The 20,061-nt window shown below is 40.3% G+C and overlaps 1 protein-coding gene across 1 annotated transcript in view; it reads right to left on the reverse strand.

Moving 5' to 3' along the window:
* CDYL2 (chromodomain protein, Y-like 2) overlaps positions 1-20,061 on the reverse strand; it is a 143,250-nt gene that overhangs the window by 88,542 nt on the left and 34,647 nt on the right. The window contains exon 3 of the mRNA XM_011942205.1: positions 14,595-14,725. Coding sequence (XP_011797595.1) covers positions 14,595-14,725 — 131 coding nt within the window. The remainder of the gene's footprint in view (positions 1-14,594; positions 14,726-20,061) is intronic.

The raw sequence follows: 20,061 nt of genomic DNA on the forward strand, positions 1-20,061 counted from the left end.
ACTTGATCCCTATACATTAACTCTCCAAAATAACCCAGCAAGGTAGGTATTTTATCTTCTTATTTTTTATATAGAGGACAAAAGAGGCACCCAGAAGTTATGGACTTTGGTAAGCACAGGACAGCTAAGACTTCGTCTAATACATCTTGGCTCCAAATCCCATGCTCTTGGCGACCACATTACACATACCTCTCATTGTGCAGTGGGCCCAACCTGACCAAGGCTGGCAGCATATCTGCAGCTTCAGACCCTTCCCCTCAATTCCTGTCAATTTCCTTGAAGTCTTGAAGCATCTTTCCATTACTTCTGATTAGCCTCCTGCACTGGCCTCTCCTAGAGCCCCTACCATGTCAGCCACAGGGCCTCTTCTCCCTCTGCTTCAATTCTTCATTGGTCCAAATGGAAACAGACTCATCACCAGTCACATTCCCCACCCCAGATTCCCACCAAACCAGCACAATATATACAATCGCAATCGCTCTGGAACCCAGGATTACAATCAAAGATTTTGCAGACTGCTGAAGGGATATCTTTCCAACACATGGCACTGGATTGAGAAATTTTGGGTTTACTAGTACATGTCTTGGTCTCTGGGAGCAAAAAGCAAGGCCAAGAAAAAAGAACAGAGAAAGAAGACATCCATGCCTACAGCCCCTGTCCATCCATACACCAGAGCAGCCATCCCCAGCCAGAAACAGCTCGTTCCCTAACTCTGTACCTCAAACCCCACATCCCTGAGGACCTTTTTTTCTGCAACCTTTCAACATGCTGGGACAACTCCCTTGGGGGCACAAAGGCACAGGCACCCCATGGTTACAACTTGGGGTATGAAGTCCTCGAGAAGGATACAGAGAGCAAGTTCTGAGAACAACTTGGCATGCGCTGTTTAAAGTCCAGAAGACTTAGATTGCTTCAGATAATCGAGCCACAAAATAAGGCAGTAAAAACAGGAGGATTTTCCCCTCAAGCACAGCAAAACTATACAAGGGAAATGGCTGTCAGACCAAGAAGTTTGGCTCAGAGCCATGTAAACCAAACTAGATTTTGGGCAAGGGTCTGACTGGGGGACTCTGTGGCATCCTTGTGGTGAGAGAGACCAACAGGAATTTTCACGTCCACTCTGCTGGAAAACGCTACACTTAGAGAGATCTCACACAAACAAAATTAGTAATAGCAGCATCATCACACAACAGGGTCATAAAAATTTTTTAAACGTAAGAACATGATCATAACTAAAACATTCTCAGTACAGTCACACCAGTGAAGAGTACTACTGTATATTTTTGAATAGTATTTGTGGTGTGTCTTCCAATACTACAGAAAATATGACCTTTGTTTGTAAAAGAGAGAGAAGAAGAGATACATGAGGAAATGAAATCAACAGTTTGAGAAGGAAGCTGAAATGAAAAAACAATTCATTTACATAAGAAAGGATGTAAAGGAATCAAAGAGAAAATGCAAGCAGGGGAACAAAATTCCCACTGGAACCAGGAAAGGACAGAACGAACATGCAGGAAACCACACCAGCGATGTAGACAACATACTCGAAACGCTGTCCAAGAGAGCAGGAGAAAAGGACACAGAGATTTTAAAGAAAGCACTAAGGAAAATGAGAATAGATACCTAGGAGAGTTCATAGAGATTCACCCAATCTAAGTCCAACAAAGAGAAAAAAAATCAAAACAGGACAGAAACACTAATCAAGACATAATAGAAGAAATCTATGTCCTAAGTCTGCAGGTCAAAAGAAGATCTCAGTGATGGGGGAAGGGGAGTTTGAGAATAAATCACCTTTATTTCTACCCTCACAGAGCTTCTTCATTTCAAAAAATTGAATTATCTGCCTCATCCCCCAGCCCTCCCCCATCCAAAAATCAGGCCAACTTCAGAATGTTAAGTTCCAGAATACCTGTTGAAGCAATAAATATTCTGAACTCAAGAATTAGATAGCCCAAGTGGTACTTCAGATAAGAAGGACGGAGGAAGATATCTCATGTCTTAGGGGACAAAATATGAATTGTTCATTTAAAACATGACTCAAACAGGTACTTCAGAGAACAATTTTAAACCTAAACTTTTAACGTAAAACTGGAGAAGGTGTAGTAAGAATACATACTAGAATTAATGTTATACAATGATACCAAATAAATATCTGAAGTTGAGGCTTAAGTAATCATTGTAATTATGACAAATTGAAAGCAAATATTAAATGATTTTCAAAGGATTATTTGCATATATAATGTGAAAATAGAAAGCAAAACTATAATAATGTGATTTTTTAAATGCCAAGTTAAGATAATGAGTGTAGGAAATGATCAAACATGAAGAAGAGTGAAAACTTAACTGAATGATGTTTGCCTTTATCACTAGAGTAACATGTTTGTGTATATTGACAAAACAATTACTTCCAAGACAGAACACACGCCCATAAAATGACATGATCAACGTTCATAGCACTTTTACTCATAATAGACAAAACCCAGAGAAATGTAAGTATTTTAACAGAATAAATAGACCATAGCATATCTGTGCAGAGAAAACTACTCAATAATAAAAAGGAATGATACACAGAGCAATTTGGAAGAAACTCACAGGCATTATGCTGAACGAAGGGGCCAGACTCAGAAGAATACACACCAGGCAAACTCATCTACGGTGATCGAAGCCAGATCAGAGGCTGCTGCATGCGGGGGTGAATGGTGGGGTGGGGGTGAGAGTGATTGCAAAGGCCATAAGGAAACTTTCTGGGGAAATGGAAATGTTCTATAATTGGATTTGGGTGGTGATGTATACATCTGTCAAAAGTCACTTTTACACTGAAAATGTGTGTTATTATATATAAGTTTTGCCTCAATAAAGGTGTTTGAAAGACACACACAAAACACATAGAAATAAAAAGAGGAAATATACATTTCAAATCAAATGAGAAGATGGAAATAAGGTCTATATTGCAAAAGAAAGTTTTAAAAATGAAATTGTATTAAAGCATAAAAGCCAAAAAGCATTAAATAAGGCAGCAGAAATGAGGCCAAATATATTATTTACAAAAAAAAAAAGTCCTGTATATGAATACTTACAGCGGCTTAATTCATCATTTCCAAAAACTAGAAACAACTATATTCTTCAACAAGGAAACAGATAAACAAACTGAAATTCATCCATATAATAGAACACCACTCAGAAATCAAAAGGAACAAACTATTACTTGGCACAACAACATAAATGAATCTAACATTCAGGTGCCAAGGACCAGAAGAGGAGGGGATGATCACAAATCGGCTACACAAGGGAATCTTTAGGTGATGAAACTGTTCTGTGTGGTCCTGTGGGGGTGGATTCAGGACTGTACATTTGTCAAAAACCACAGAGCTGTAGAACACAAACAAAGTGATCTTTTTTTTTTTTTTTTTAATCAACCAAGGTGTCAGTGACTCCTAGGATGGAATGCATCCAGTCACAAATGAATCTCACTTTATTACAGATGCAAGATACAACCTAAATACAAGAGATAGGGAAAAGAAGCTGACCCACGTAACTCTAGAAAACTGTGTTTTAACTGGACAAAATAAAGACAAAGTATACAAATACTGTACTCTAGTTCAGCAGTCCCCAACCTTTTTGGCACGAAGGACCAGTTTCATGGAAGACAATTTTTCCGTGACGGGTGGAATGGTTTTAGGATGAGACTGTTCCACCGCACATCATCAGGCATTAGTTAGATTCTCATAAGAAACGCACAACCTAGATCTCTCGCGTGCGCAGTTCACAATGGGGTTCGCACTCCTATGAGAATCTAATGCCGCCGCTGACCTGACAGAAGGCAGAGCTCAGGTGGTCATGCTCCCTTACCCACCACTCACCTCCTACTGTGTGGCCCGGTTGCTAACAGGCCACAGTCTGGTACCAGTCCATAACCAGGGGGTTGGGATACCCTGCTCTAGCTGATAAAATTGTTTTTCACAGAGGTACAGAGAATTAAAAAATGACTTTACACATGCACTAGGTTTGAGTAAATATGTAAATAATTGATAGGAAAAGAAAGCTAGTTTTCTCACTGGCTGATAAAAAAAAAAGCTATAAACAAGCTAAAGGAGAAGATTAGAATAAACCCTGGAATACTGAATTGGGGCCAGAGATATCAGTACAAACTCATGTTTACTTTAATACATTTACACATATAAACATGGAAATATAATATATATATACATGGGTTACAGCACACACATATTTCCTACATCTTTCCTCTGAGAGGGCCAAGAAACAGTCACACCCCAGTATCAATGAGCACATGTGCAATATAGATCATGGTTTCTTAATATCACTCTCCAATGAAAAAAACTAGGGCTCCCTAGGAAAATGCCTAATTCTAGGGCTGGGACAGAAAACATGTAAGATGACCCTAGAAGTTCTTAAGAGTGCAAATAGGTAAGAAAGTGCTCCAAATAAATAAATAAACCCACAATGATGGGGGTATATCAAAAGGGCCAAATGAAAGAGCTCCCGATGGCCAAAACTGGAACAATCTGAGTAACAAAACAAAATTAAGCAACATTCTCCTGATAATAAGAGTAACCCAAAGAATATATATCCCAAAGAATTATAACCCGAAGAATAAATATTCAAGAGTCCACCTGATATAAACAGGTAAATTAAACAGCAGTTAGCCAATTATGGCCTGCGGGCCAAATCTGGCCAGATGTTTCTTTTCGGAAGTAAAGTTTTATTTGGACACACTCATGTCCATGCATCTACATAATATCTGTGGCTGCTTTCACAATACAACAGTAGAAGTAAGTTGTTCTCACACAGAGTGTTCAGCTCACAAATATTTACTCTGGCCCAAAAAAAAGTTTGCCAACACTTACCACTATAGAAAACCACAAAACCAAAGATAAATAATAAAAGAGAAAGAAACAAAGGCTATACAAAACAACCACAAAGCAAATGACAGGAGCAAGTCCTCACCTATCAATAATAACACTGAATGTAAATGGATTAAATTCCCCAGTTAAAAGATATAGAATGACTGAATGAACTAAAAAAACAATACCCAACCACATGCTGCCTATAAGAAATTCACTTCACCTGTAATGACACACACAGATTGAAAGTGAAAGGATGGAAAAAGACATACTACACAAACAGAAACCAAAAATGAGCAGAAGTGGTTATATTTATAGCAGATAAAATAGAACTTAAGTTTAAAACCTGTAAAAAGCAATAAAGAAGGTCATTATGTAATGATAAAGGGATCAATTCAGCAAAAGGAAATTACAATTTTAAATATGTACGTACCCAACACAGGAGCACCCAGATATATAAAGTAAATATTATTAGATCTAAAAGGAGGGACAGACCTCAATACAGTAATAGTTGAGATCTTCAACACACGACTCTCAACACTGGACAGATCATGTAGGCAGAAAATCAACAAACATCGGCTTTAACCTGCACTACAGACCAAATGAACCTACCAGACATTTACAGAACGTTTCAATCAACAGCTGCAGAATGCACATTCTTCTCATTACCACATGAAGCATTCTCCAGGACAGATCATACATTATGCCATGAAAGAAGTCTCTACAAATTTTTTTTAAATTGAAATCATATCACTTATCTTTTCTGACCACAATGAAATAAAACTAGAAATCAATAACATGAAAATCTTTGAAACTGCACAAATAAATCAAAATTAAGCAATGCGTTCCTTAAAGACCAATGGGTCAATGAAAAAATTAAGAAGGGAATTTAAAAATTTCTTGAAACAAATGAAAACAGAAACACAACATACCAAAACCTATGGGATACAGAAAAGCAGTACTAAGAGAGAAGTTAATAGCAATAAACATCTACATCAAAAAAGTAGAAAGATTTCAAATGACCTAACGATATATCTCAAGGAACTAGAAAAGCAAAAAGAAACCAAACTCAAAATTAATAAAAAAAAAAAAAGAAAGAAAGAATAAAGATGAGAGCAGAAAGAGAAAAAATACAAAAAGTCAATAATGTAGTTTTTTAAAAATACAAAATCAACAAACCATTAGCTAGACTATGAGAAATTGAGAAGACACAAATAAAATCAGAAATAAAAAAGAAGACATTATAATTGATATTATAGAAATACAAACAATTCTTACAGACTAGTACAAACAACCATATGCCAACAAATTGGAAAGTCTAGAAAAAGTGAATACATTCCTGGACACATACAACCTACCAAGATTAAACAGGAAATACAAAACAGAAATAGAAAACCTGAATAGACAAGTTAACAAGTAACAAGATTGAAGAGTAATAAAAAAAGCCTCCCAACAAGAAAAGCCCAGAACAGGATGGCTTTACAGATGAAGTCTACCAAACTTTTAAAGAAGGACTCTAATACTACTTCTTCTCAAAATCTTCCAAAAATCTGAAGAGGAGGACCCAGGCATGGTGGTATGCACTTAGAGACCTAGCTCCTCTGGAGGCTGAAGTGAGAGAATCATTTGAGGCCAGGAGTTCAAGGCTGCAGGGCCCTGTGATTGCGTCTGTGAACAGCCACTACACTCCTGCCTGAACAACACAGTGGTATTTTGTTTCTAAAAGAATTAATAAGTAAAATAAAATGATAAACTGAAGGGGAGGGAATTATTCCAAACTCATTCTATCAGGCCAGTGTCATATTGACACCAAAAGCAAACAAGGACACAACAAGAAAAAGAAAACTACTGGCCAATATCCTTGATGAATATAGATGCAAAAATCCTCAACAAAGAATACAAGCAAACTAATCCAACAACACATCAAAAAGACAGTACACCATAATCAAATGGGATTTATCCCAGTGATTCACATATGGCTCAACATACATAAGTAAATAAATATAATACATCACATTAAGAATGAAAGGCAAAAACCATAAAATCATCCCAATGGATACAGAGAAGGCATTTAATAAAATTCAACATCCCCTCATGATAAAAACTCTCAATAAATCAGGTATAGAAGGAACGTTCCTCAACATTATAAAGGCTGTATCTGGCAAACCCACAGCCAATATCACACTGAATGAGGAAAAGTTGGAAGCTTTTCCTCTAAGAAATGGAACAAGACAAGGATGCACACTTTAACCACTCTTACTCAACACAGTATTGGAAGTCCTAGCCAGGGAAATGTCACAAGAAAAAGAAATAAGTGGCATCCAAACTGGAAAGGAGGAAGTCAAATTATCCTTGATTGCAGACAACATGATCCTATATATATGTAAATCTAAAGACTCCACCAAAAACCTCTTAGAACTGATGATTCAGTAAAGTTGCAGGATACAAAACCAACGAAAAAGTCATGTTTCTACCTGAAAAAGAAATGCCATTTACAATAGCTACAAAAAAGTAAAATACCTAGGTATAAATTTAACCAAGGAGACGAAAGATCTCTACAATGAAAACAATAAAACATTGGTGGAAAAAATTAAAGATGAGATAAAAAAATGGAAATACATCCCATGTTCATGGATTGGAAGAATATTGTTAAAATGGCCATACTGGCCAAAATGATCTGCAAAGTCAATGCAATCTCTATCAAAATACCAATAACATTCTGCACAGAAATAGAAAAAAAAAAATCCTAAAATTCATATGGAACCACAAAAGATCCCGAATAGTCAAAGTTATCCCGAGCAAAAGAAACAAAGCTGGAGGCATCACACTACCTGATTTCAAAACATACTAGAAATCGATAGTAACCAAAACAGCATAGTACTGGCATAAAAAAAAGACACGTGATTTCATGGCTAAGACCTCGAAAGCACAGGCAACAAAAGCAAAAACAGACGGGATTACGTCAAACTAAAAAGCTTCTGCACATACTGCAAAGGAAACAATCAACAGAATGAACAAATAACCTGCAGAATAGGACAAAATATTTGCAAACTATGCATCTGACAAGGGATTCATATCCAGAATATACAAGGAACTCAACACAAGAGTAAAAAACCAAATAGCTAAATTAAAAAATGAGCCAATGATCTGAAAAGACATTTCTCAAAAGAAAATATACAAACGGCCAATAAGCATATGTGATATGGTTTGGATCTGTGTCCCTGCCCAAATCTCATGTTGAAACATAATTCACAGTGTTAGAGGTGGGGCCTGGAGGGAGGTGACTGGATCATGGGGGCACAGTTCTCATGAATAAACTGCCATCCTCCCTTGGTACTGTATAGTGAGTTGTCAAAAGATCCGATTGTTTCAAAGTGTGTAGCATCTCTCCTCCTCTCTCTTACTTCTGCTCCTGCCATGTAAGATGTGTCTGCTTCCCCTTGACTTTCTGCCATAACTGTAAGTTTCCTGAGGCCTCCTCCCAAGCAGAAGCCACTTTGCTTCCTGTACAGCCTGCAGAACCATGAACCAATTAAACCTCTCTATAAGTTATGCAGTCTCAGGTATTTCTTTATAGCAGTGTGAGAACAAACTAATAACAATAACAAAAAAAGCTCAGCATCACTAATCATCAGGAAAATGCAAATCAAAACCATCATGAGATAACATCTCACCCCAATTAGAATAGCTATTATCAAAAAGATAAAAACTAACAAATGCTGGCAAGGATGTAGAGAAAAGAGAAATTCATAAACTGTTGGTGTGTAAATTAGTAAAGGCATCGTGGAAAATAGTATGGAGGTTCCTCAAAAAACTAAAAATTGAAATATCATATGATTCAATAACCCACTACTGGGTATATATTCAAAGGGAAGAAAAACAGTATGTCTAAGATATACCTGTACTTTCAGGTTCACTGCAGCACTATTCACAATAGCCAAGATATGGAACCAACCTAAGTGTCCATCAACAGATGAATGGACAAAGAAAATATAGTATACATATTTATATACAATGCAATACTATTTAGCCATAAAAAAAAAAAATGAGATCCTATCATCTGCGGCAATAAGCACCAGCCTGCTGGACATTGTGTTAAGTGAAATAAGCCAGGCATAGAAACATAAATACCACAAGTCCTCACTCATATGTGGAAGCTAAAAAAGTTGATCTCATACAAGTAGAGAGTAGAATAGTAGTTACTAGGGGCTGTGAAGAATAACACAAACAGAGGATAGGGAGAGGTTAGTCAACAAATACAAAACCACAGCTAAACAGAAGGATTAAGTTCTAATGTTCTACAGCACTATAAGCTGAACATAGCAAAAAAATTTTATTGTATATTTTCAAATACCTAGAAAAGAGGATTTTTACTATTTCCAACACAAAGAAATGATAAATGTTTGAAGGGCTGCATATGCTAATTACCCTGATTTGATCATTACACATTATCTATATGTATTGAAATATCATACTATACCCCACAAATACATATAATTATTATGTGTCAAAAGGTTTTCTTTAAAAAGTTGAACTGTATATGGAAAAGCAAAAGAACTAGAATAACTAAAACCATTTTTAAAAAGAACAAAGTTGGAGAAGTTATAGTGCCTCTGCAAAATTCCAGATAAATTAGAAAGTTAAACAAAAACCTAAGAACATATCAAATACAAAAAAAAAATGTATTTTAAGACTTACAATGGAGAAGGTCACTGAAACAAAAATCTAATGCCCATAAAGAGGGACAAATTTCACTAAACTAAAATTAAAATTTTTCATTTCATAAAAGACATCAAAAATAAAATTAAATGACAAACAATAAACTGAGAAAATATTCACATTTGCAGCAAAAGAGTACCATCCATAATATATAAGGAACTTCAAAGTCAATTAAGAAAAAGAAGTAAAAACAGGCAAAGAAGCAGAGTAAGAAACAGAAATTCAAATAAATAAAAATGTATATCAACATATTAAAAAGGGTCAAGCTCATCGCTAATCAGGGAAATGAAAATTAAAACAATGAGAAAGATCAGCAAAAATTTAAAAGGTTGCTAATATCCTATGTTGGCAAGGATGTGGGGATATGAATAGCTACGTATGTTCTTAGCATATGTAAATGGATATACCCTTTAGGGAAGGTAATTTAACAGATATGTATGCAAATCAAAATGTACACCCTTCTCTCCTCCTCCCACACACAGTACACAGGGTCACATCATGCTTTCTCTCGACAGTCGTCAGTAAACAGAATAAATGTGTCACCTCTGAACAGAAAGGTTTAATTTCCTATTTTTTCTCTTTCCTGCCACAGCAACAGAGCAGGCCACCATGTACAACGCGGTGCAGCTAAGAAACAGTGAAGCCTTCAGCAGCAGCCCAGGTCTCTGAGGGACTCGGTGGGCAGAACATCCCACCAAACACTGTGGGACAGGGAGTGTGAGTGAGAAATAAACCCCTGCGGTGTTAAGCCACTGGGAAAAAATCTGCACAAACCCTTGAACCAGCCATTTGACTTTTGAGTATCCATCCTCATATAACCAATTCTAAAGGTAAAAAAGCAATAAACAGGGACCTTGTCAAAGTAGAACAGTTACATTGATCCAGACAGAGCTATATGTCTGAATGTACACTGTGATGCCATGTATGTCCAAATATGCAGATGCAAATATATAAAGGTCTGGAATAATTCACCATCAATCTTCTATGGCTATTGCCTAATTATTAATAATGGTTTGCTCTAAGGCAGGGAGTGGAAGCAGGGGAAGAGGCCACAAAGAAAGTCTTTCATTTCCGTCCCAATTCTTCTGTAAAGCATTTTTTCAATGAACATTATTTACACAGTATCTATACCATTTTTAAATCAATAAAAATATTTTTTGGCCGGGCGTGGTGGCTCAAGTCTGTAATCCCAGCACTTAGGGAGGCCGAAACAGGCAGATCACAAGGTCAGGAGATCGAGACCATCCTGGCTAACACGGTGAAACTCCGTCTCTACAAAAAAATACAAAAAACTAGTCGGGCGAGGTGGTGGGCGCCTGTAGTCCCAGCTACTCGGGAGGTTGAGGCAGGAGAATGGTGTAAACCTGGGAGGCAGAGCTTGCAGTGAGCTGAGATCCAGCCACTGCACTCCAGCCTGGGCGACAGAGAGAGACTCCGTCTCAAAAAAGTAAATAAATAAATAAAAAAAAATAAAAATATTTTTTAAATTAATTCAATTCCTATATTTAAAAATGACCAACCGGAACGTATCATGGGGAAAAATGAGCACATTCCAAAAAACAACCAAAAAAACACTGAATTGCAAATGTTAACTTTCATGAGAAATACTGGAAAACTACAAGAAGATAAACCACAAAATTCTACTGAGATATTTTAAAGGGTTGACATGAGTGGAGCTGTATGCACAATGTTTCTGGATGGGGGAATTCTTCATACATTAAAGCTGTTGGTTTGCAACAAACTGATCGATAAATGTAATGCACTTGCAATCAAAGTCCCAATGAGTTCATTTTCAGAACTTTACAAAATGGTTCTCAAGTACCTCCAGGAGAATTACACAAAAACAGCCAAGAGATTTTTTAAAAAGAAAAATCATGAGAAGGTACTTCCACAATAACATACTAAAATAGAATATAAAGCCGCTATCCTTGTATAGCATTAGGACAGGAAAAATAAATCAACTGAGCAAGAAAGCAAGCCTGAAAACATCCCTGCGTATACTAGGAGATAAAATCTGAAACAAAGTAGCATCAAATATCAGTGCCAAATAGCAGAATTATTGCATAATTGGGGCAATTATACAGAAATGTGGAGTGAGAAACAAACCCCCATTTCACAATAGAGGAATCAGAGTTTGGGTTGATTTTGAAAATTCCAAGAGGTTCCAAGAGTCAGAAGGCCTAAACACACACATACACACACACACACACACACACACAAAAAACTATAAAAACTCACAAGAAGACAAGACAGAGGTAGAGAGCCATCTCATTTTTCGTTGAAAGATATCCCATGTTCAAAATGATATTTTGCTCAGAAAAGCAAATGTATCTGCACATATATCCCATTTTTAGAATAAATACAAAAGTGCATAAAATAGAAAAAAATTAACTGGCACAAACTAAAATCGTAAAAATAATCAAGAAATATATAAAGATCTCAGAAATACCATTAGGAAAAGCAGACAGGGCTGGACACAGGGGCTCACGTCTATAATCCAGCATTCTGGGAAACCAAGGCAGGAGGACTGTTTGAGGCCAGGAGTTTGAGACCAGCCTGGGCAACATAGTGACACCCCATCTCTACAAAAAAATTAAAAATTAGCTGGGTGTGGTGGCTCATGCCTGTACTCCCAGCTATTCGGGAGGCTGAGGCTAGAAGATCGCTTGAGCCCAGGAAGGCAAGGCTGCAGTGGGTTATGATCACACCACTGCATTCCAGCCTGGGTGACAGAGTGAGACCTTGTGGACAGGTAAGGCCACAATATTAGGGAGCTAGCCTGGCCTACTGGAGGATGAGTAGACACAAAATGCCACAGCCAACAGCCAGCACTGCACACCAGAAACGTGTGTGAGGCCATCTTGGACTTTCCATCCCAGCTGCATGAGTGAGCCCAGATGAAATCAACAGCACTCACCCACAGAAGCCTAAGAAATAATCAGTTTTTATTGCTTTAAGCCACTAAGTCCATAACTGATATATCTTGACATAAAAGTTTATTAGAGTATTAGCTCAGTCATGTGGAATATATATGCACACACGAACCTAGGGAAAAAGATAAGGAAATGTTAACAAAAATAGGAAACGTCATTAACAGAATTATCTCAGCCATGTAGAATATGCATATACACACACACCTGGGCAAAAAGAGAGGCGGGGATGTTAATAAGAATGTTATCTCCAGGGAGCAGGATTAGTGTTAACTATCTTCTTTAGATTATTTTGTATTTACAAAGTTTCCTTTTATGAACAGATAAATATATGTGAATAGCACTATATTTTAAATATTGATTTACCTCCCCAACTAGACTGTGGCCTCCTTGATGCAGAGGCTCTGTCTTTCTTTTGACTGTGAACCCCACAGCTTGTCAGAGGTACAGTCAATGCTAGATGAATGAATGAACACGGAAAGCCTCAGGCTTATCCCCAGATTCAGGATTGGACTAGAACTGCCAGCCTCCTCATTGCTCCCTGGACTTCCTCTAATGTGCACTAGACCAAACCTGGTGCCCATGAGTTGATAACCACCCAGCCACTCTGCCCTTACAGCAGGTATCCCCATCACCCTGTGCTGGTTGAGGCCACAGGGCCTCCCTATGGGGTGCTCTAGGGACCGTTCTGGTTACCATACATCATACTCTGGCTCAAGGAGAGGGACAAAGTGACCCCGCCCCTCCCAGAACCGCACATGTTGGTCAGGGTCTTCTTCACAGCTATTCCTGGGTACAGGCTCCCCTGAGTCCTGCCGGCTACCAGGACCTCTACAGAAGGGTCCTGCCCTCTTGACCTCTGATTCCAGACGACACCTGGCCTTGCCTGCTCTTGGATGACAAGCCTCACCTGCGGAGCCACGTTAGCATCAAACTTTGCACCCAGGTAAGCAGAGCAGCCCCCTCCCTTCTCTTGCCCAGCTGCACGGGGTGGGTGCGCCCATCACCACACTGCATACTCAATTCCAAAGTACACAAAGGGCAACAATTGAGTTACAGGATAGCAGTAGTGTGCATGTTGCTGGAAGACTGGGAGGTGAAGGTGACCAGTAAAAACTTCAATACCTGAGTAGAGCAAAATGTCTGTTTGTCCTAGGAGGTCAGTGAGGTATATCAGACGGTGCTCTCCGAAAGCTCATTAACCAACTCCTTCTTGCCTTTCTCACCCTTCCCTCATCCAAGCCAGACACTGCTAATCAACACAACACCCACCCCTAATCAGCCCAGATCAACCCAAAATGCATAGCACAGAATTTACACAGAAGCACTTGGCAAATTGATATTCTTCTTCTTCTTTTCAATATAACACTTCAGGCAGCCACAGTTACTCTCTCAGAACCAAGACCAAAGATAGAACTTGATCATTCATTCAACAAATACTTATCAAGTGCTCATCACATGCCAGGCACTGCAGGAGACACCAGAGGTGTAATGGTGAATAAAAACAAATGTGGCCCTCATGCCCACGAAGCACACAGTCCAGGGGGAGCGCCAGCTTCTAATACATAATGTCACCAACCAACATGAATGGCAAACTGAGATAAGTGCTCTAGATAAAAGGAACGACGCTCGCCCTGGTGTGTTCAAGGTAGCCAACCTGGTCTTGGCAGTCAGGGAAGGCTTCTCGGAGGAACTGACATTCAGAATAGAAGGAAGAGCTGCCACTGACTGGAACAGGCCATGCAGGGGGAGCTCAGGGAGAAGGGAGTTCCAGTTAGAGGGAATAGAATGTGCAAATGCTCTGAACCAAGGAGGAGTGTGGTCAGTGGTCAGCATGAGGAACAGAGAAAGGCCACGTGCCTGAAGCCAAGAGGGACTGGGGCACGTTGAGAGATGAGAGTAAGAGGGAGGAAGAAAACAGACTCTGCTGGGTATCTATGGCAAGTTAAGAACCCTGATCTCATCCTGATCCTAAATGCAAATAAGCCACCCAGGGGTATGGCAGGTGGAGAAGTTGGCCAAGGCAGGGGCTCCCTGGTCCAGGCTTGACATGCTTATGGTCCAGCTAGGAGCTAGACCTCACTAGGTGAGTTCCTCGCAGGAGATGCTCTGTTTGACATCCCAACAGCTCACCAGTGCTTCATCTATGCTGACTTCAGGAAATGCTTTATTGCTCAGCCATCCCTCTGAGACGCAGGGTCCGGATCCAAATGCCTACCAGGGCAGAAGGGAGCACCAAACATCCAGGACCAGAGGTGGCATCAGTTTCCTCTAGCAGAACGGCTGCTAATACCTCCTTTCAGCCTGGTTCTGCCTCTGCAGTCTTCCACAGGTAAGACGGTCCCTCAGGGCCAGGTGGTTGGGAAAGTGGCCAGGGAGATTCCTGTCTTCACTCTGGCCAAAGGCCACTTTTGAAGAACTATGGGCAGATGCTAGTGTCCTAATGTCATCCAGATGCAAACTTACTGACCCCAAGAACTCCTCCACCTGCCAAGGCCTCTGCAAGAACCCACTGCTTCCTTCTAGGGAGCCCATCTGCTTTCAGGAATGTTCTAGAAGCTTTAGCCCAGCTGTAGAAGGCACAGTGAGGGAACACAGGCAGGTCCCCTGGCAGAATCTGTTTTTCCTATTCCAACAAAGATCTGTTTGCAGGCCTTTGTGCTATTATGAGTATTTTCCACAATTCTTTCAGTAGAACTGGCATTATTATAATTCAACGGTCAGCAAACGTTTTTGTGAAGGCCCAGATGGTAAATATTTCAGGCTTTGAAGGCCACACGGTCTCTGTTGCAACTACTCAGCTCTGCCCTCGTCATGCAAACACAGCCACAGACAATACATAAGCAAATGTGGCTGTGTTCCAATAAAACTTTATTTATAAAAACAAATGGTGGGCCAGATTTGGCCCGTGGCCATGGTTTGCCAACCTCCATATTATAATTTCTCCATTCCATAGTTTATCCCTCTTTCATCCATAAACATCATAAAATCTTTCTTCAAGTTATCCCATTTATTTACTAGGGGAGAAAAGCATATATTGAGCATCTACCGTATGCTGGACACTCCAAGGCAGTAGAGGGGTGTAATCTGAACATCATAGACGTGGTCCATGTTCTCATGGAACTTAGGATCCAGTGTGGAAGACTAATGGAAAAGTGTTCATTCTTCTCAACTCTGCATCTTTCTCTCAAAATAACACCTAATCCCCAGCCACCAAGTGACTACCTGCCAACATCAAAAGCTACTAAAAATTCTGCAAAACATTTTAAGAAGCATAAATCAATTACACCCATTAGCTGCCCCTTGGCTGCAGGCAGTAACCTCTCAAGAACTTCAAAAGGCTTGTGAAAAATGAGTTGCCCTCCACCCTCACACAAAAATGCGAGCTCAAAAACAGGCGGGCAACGCTGGACCCATCCTCTCAATGCTGGCAGTGAAGGGCTCAAGCTCGGGAACACGATAAACCTGAGCTTCAATCTAGGCCTCCACCCTATAAAACTGTGATCAAACTATTTTTGCCTCTTTGAGCCCCACTTCTCCCATCTGAAGACTGGGAATCATGATCACATTGTTGCACGTTGCAGGGATCAAATAAGTTGATGTTTGGAAGGAATTCATGACTGAGGCTGGCTTCTGGTAAACAATTATCACTGAGTTACCACCAAGCCACTAGGGGCAGCACGAGGGGAAACCATCCCCTCCTGCTGCACAAAAGTGATCAGCAAGGGTGCCAGAAATGCTCCACAAGTGTATAGGAAATGCCGAGGCGAATGAGGTTGAGTCCAGGGACCACCCGGAACATGGAAGACAAAGAGGAAGAAACACAGGAAGGAGAGGCAGGTTTGGGGCTGCTGCCTCCCAGTCTACAAGGCAAGAGTGCACAATGGAAAATATTCATCACGGGAAGGCACAAGAGAGGCTGGTCTTATTCATGAGAACGGGGTAGATGTTGGAAGACCTGGCCCTTCAGTTACACGGCCAAGTGACTCAGGTCATTCACACCTACAGACTTGTCTGCCTGCCCATAAAATAAAAGTCTTGAATGGAAACAGACATTTTCCCACCATGTTCTGGGAAGCCCTACAGATTAATGACGACATCACAGGAAGTCGCCTCAGAGCATGGGGGTGCAGTGAACATCCCATGTCCAACTCCCTGCACCCAGAGCCTGCCCCCTAGGATTGGGTATAGCCATTATGGTTCTGCCTGGTATTGCATTTCATGCTAAAAAAAGAAAATTTTTAGACAATAAAAATAAGTAACAGCTGGGCACACTGGCTTACACCAGTAATCTCAGCACTTTGACAGGCCAAGATGATAGGACTGCTTGAGGCTAGGAGTTCAAGACTAGTCTGGGCAACACAGAGAGAACCCCATCTCTACAAACAAACAAACAAAAAAATCAGCATAACTCAGCCTGGGGCTGGCGTGTGTCTGTCCTGTACTTGGGAGGCTAATGCAGGAGGATCACTTGAACCTAGGAAATCAAAGCTCCAGTAAGCTATGATCATACCACTGCACTCCAGCCTAGGTGACAGAGAGAGATCTTGTCTCAAAAAAAGGAAAAGAAGAAAGAATAAATGTGAAAAACCTTGAACAAGACCATCCCTGTTCAAGGATCCTTCCAGAAGGTTCCTTCTGGTTCGGTGACTGTAAATGCCCCAGTTGGGAACGCAGCATCAAATGGGTCAGAACACACAGCTTCTTTGGGTTGGCATCACCAAACTTGAGATGCTTTGGTGGTATCTTTCTGAGTGTTCATACCCAATGCGTAAGTCATAATCCCTTCCTAGTTTTTAAGAGAATCCGTGTCTGTTTGTAAAAGTGTGGCCAAGTCCAGCATCCAGAGAGGCAGCCTCAGAAGTGAGGGGAACAGAGTTTACCTGAACCCTGGCTCAGGTCAAGGGTTGGTGCTTCAAGTGGCCTGTAATACAAGGGCACAAGTGTTTCATCACTGTACACTGGGAAAATTCCAATAAGAGACCGTTGATGCCTCTTAAACCACAAGTTTTTTCTCTCCAGTAGGGTGTTGGGTTACTGAGGCTAGATCACCTTAAGCTTATCCAGAAAGAAAGGTAGAATGCTTTTTCTACCAGAAGGGCTCAGAGGATCACTCTCCTAAGGGGTGGGGCAAAGATGATGCCCTTTCCCCCTTCATACCCCATAGGAGGTTGTAGAGGATGGTAGGTCTATGGAGAAACCCACGACTGGGATGGAAGGATAGGAGGAAACTCACATTTACTCAACAGGAAGTGGCGATGTCAAATCCATTATCTTGTGATATGGTTTGGCTGTGTCCCCACCCAAATCTCACCTTGTATTGTAATAATCCCCATGTGTCAAGGGCAGGGCCAGGTGGAGATACCTGAATCACGGGGGTGGGTTTTTCCCATACTCTTCTTGTGACAGTGAATAGGTCTCACAAGACCTGATGGTTTTATAAATGGGAGTTCCCCTGCACAAGCTCTCTTGCCTACCCCCATGTAAGATGTGACTTTGCTCCTCCTTGCCTTCTGCCATGATTGTGAGGCCTCCTCAGCCATGTGGAACTGTGAGGCCATTAAACGTCTTTATTTTATAAATTACTCAGTCTCCAGTATGTCTTTATTAGCAGTATGAGAATGAACTGATACATCTTGGGACAGCCACAGCCCTCCCTATTAGGAAGCCAATCCCATTCCATTTTGAAGATGAGGCTCAGAAAGGATTTCTGTCAAGGAGAAAACTCAACCTGCCCTACCCGGCTGCAAAGCACATCACTGTACCCAAGAGGCAATCAATAAATATCAGCTGGTAGTCAAACTTCCTTTTAAAAATTAACAAATAAAAAAAAGACATAGGGGTTTTTTTTTGTTTTTTTTTTTTTTGTTTTTTTTTTTTTACTTATACATAGAAAGTACTAGAAGCTTATTCTGCAGTTCAAGTTGTTCTCAGTTCCAAAGCATGGATATAGAGCAGACAGGAATCTGGTAATGATGAAATCTTCATTACAAAGTTGCTGCAATCCTCATAGAAAATATTTAAAGATATAAAAAATTGCTTATTATAAAGCAACATGAGGCAATTACCTATCTACATTCCGAAAATAAAAATGTTCTTCTGGCAACAGAGCTCCTGTTTGCAAATTGAACAGAAGCGTAAGGCGCCAGTCAGACAAGAAGAAATACAAATAGAAAAGCACAGGCAGGACTGCCTTCTCCTGTTTTGAAAATACAAATTTGGCCAGTCCTGGTGGCTCACAAATATAATCCCAGCACTTTGGGAGGCCAAGGTGGGCGGATCACAAAGTCAAGAGATCAAGACCACCCTGGCCAACATGGTGAAACCCCATCTCCACTAAAAATACAAAAATTAGCTGGGAGTGGTGGCGTGCACCTGCAGTCCCAGCTACTCAGGAGACTGAGGCAGGAGAATGGTTTGAACCCGGGAAGTGGAGATTGCAGTAAGCCGAGATCGCGCCATTGCACTCCAGCCTAGGCAACATAGGGAGACTCCATTTCAAAAAAAAAAGAAAATACAAATTTGTTCCAACACAATTTATATGTTAGGGAATAATTTGAGCATAATGCAAAGTTTGCATTTCCTTGTGCACAATTTCATCCACAAGAAGCACTAGATGAATGCAGAAAGCTAAAGTTGCACCTAGCTAAACTGAGCCGTGCAGGAATAAACACGATACACACACACACACAGACACATACTTCCTCAAACACCCATGAGCTCCCCCAGTTCACCAAGCGAGTGTGTTCTGGCCCACACCTGTGCACAACTTTCAGAAAACCCTATTTCACAACCCACAATAATTACTAGCCCTTCTCACACCTACTTCCACAGCCCAACTTTCAGGGTTTTTTTTCAGTCTTTTTTAAGGTAAAATGCCACATTTATTGTAGTAATTATGGATTTCTTAACCATCTTTCACGTGCAAAACTGTACTACCATCTCTTTTTTCACTGAGCCACTGACAATATTTTTGATTTTGTACCCCAATCTTACTTTTTCCATAACCCCTATTTTTTAATTACATGATAATGGACACCAGGCTGATTTTTTATTTTTTTTTAACACGGAGTTTCACTCTTTTGCCCAGCCTGGAGTGCAGTGGCGCTATCTCGGCTCACTGCAACCTCCGCCTTCCTGTTTTAAGCGATTCTCCTGCCTCAGACTCCTGAGTAGCTGGGATTACAGGCATACACCACCATGCCTGGCTAATTTTTGTATTTTTAGTAGAAATGGTGGTTTCACCATGTTGGCCAGGCTGGTCTCGAACTCCTGACCTCATGATCTGCCAGCCTCAGCCTCCCGCAGTGCTGGAATTACAGGCGTGAGCCACCGCGCCTGGCCTGGCAGGCTGATTTTTAAGAATGTTCAAGTCACATTATAACAGAACTTACTTCCAAATGTTCTTCTATGGCTTATTTAATTTTTAGAGGAAATACACAGTACTATAAATTGGTACAACCCTTCCAGCAGTCACATAACAATATTTGCCAAGTTATGTCCATATCTTTGAACCAAGTAATTCGAGAGAATTTAAGGACATAATTCAA

The sequence above is a fragment of the Colobus angolensis genome, unplaced genomic scaffold (assembly GCF_000951035.1).
Source record: "Colobus angolensis palliatus isolate OR3802 unplaced genomic scaffold, Cang.pa_1.0 Scaffold207, whole genome shotgun sequence".
NCBI lineage: Eukaryota > Metazoa > Chordata > Mammalia > Primates > Cercopithecidae > Colobus > Colobus angolensis.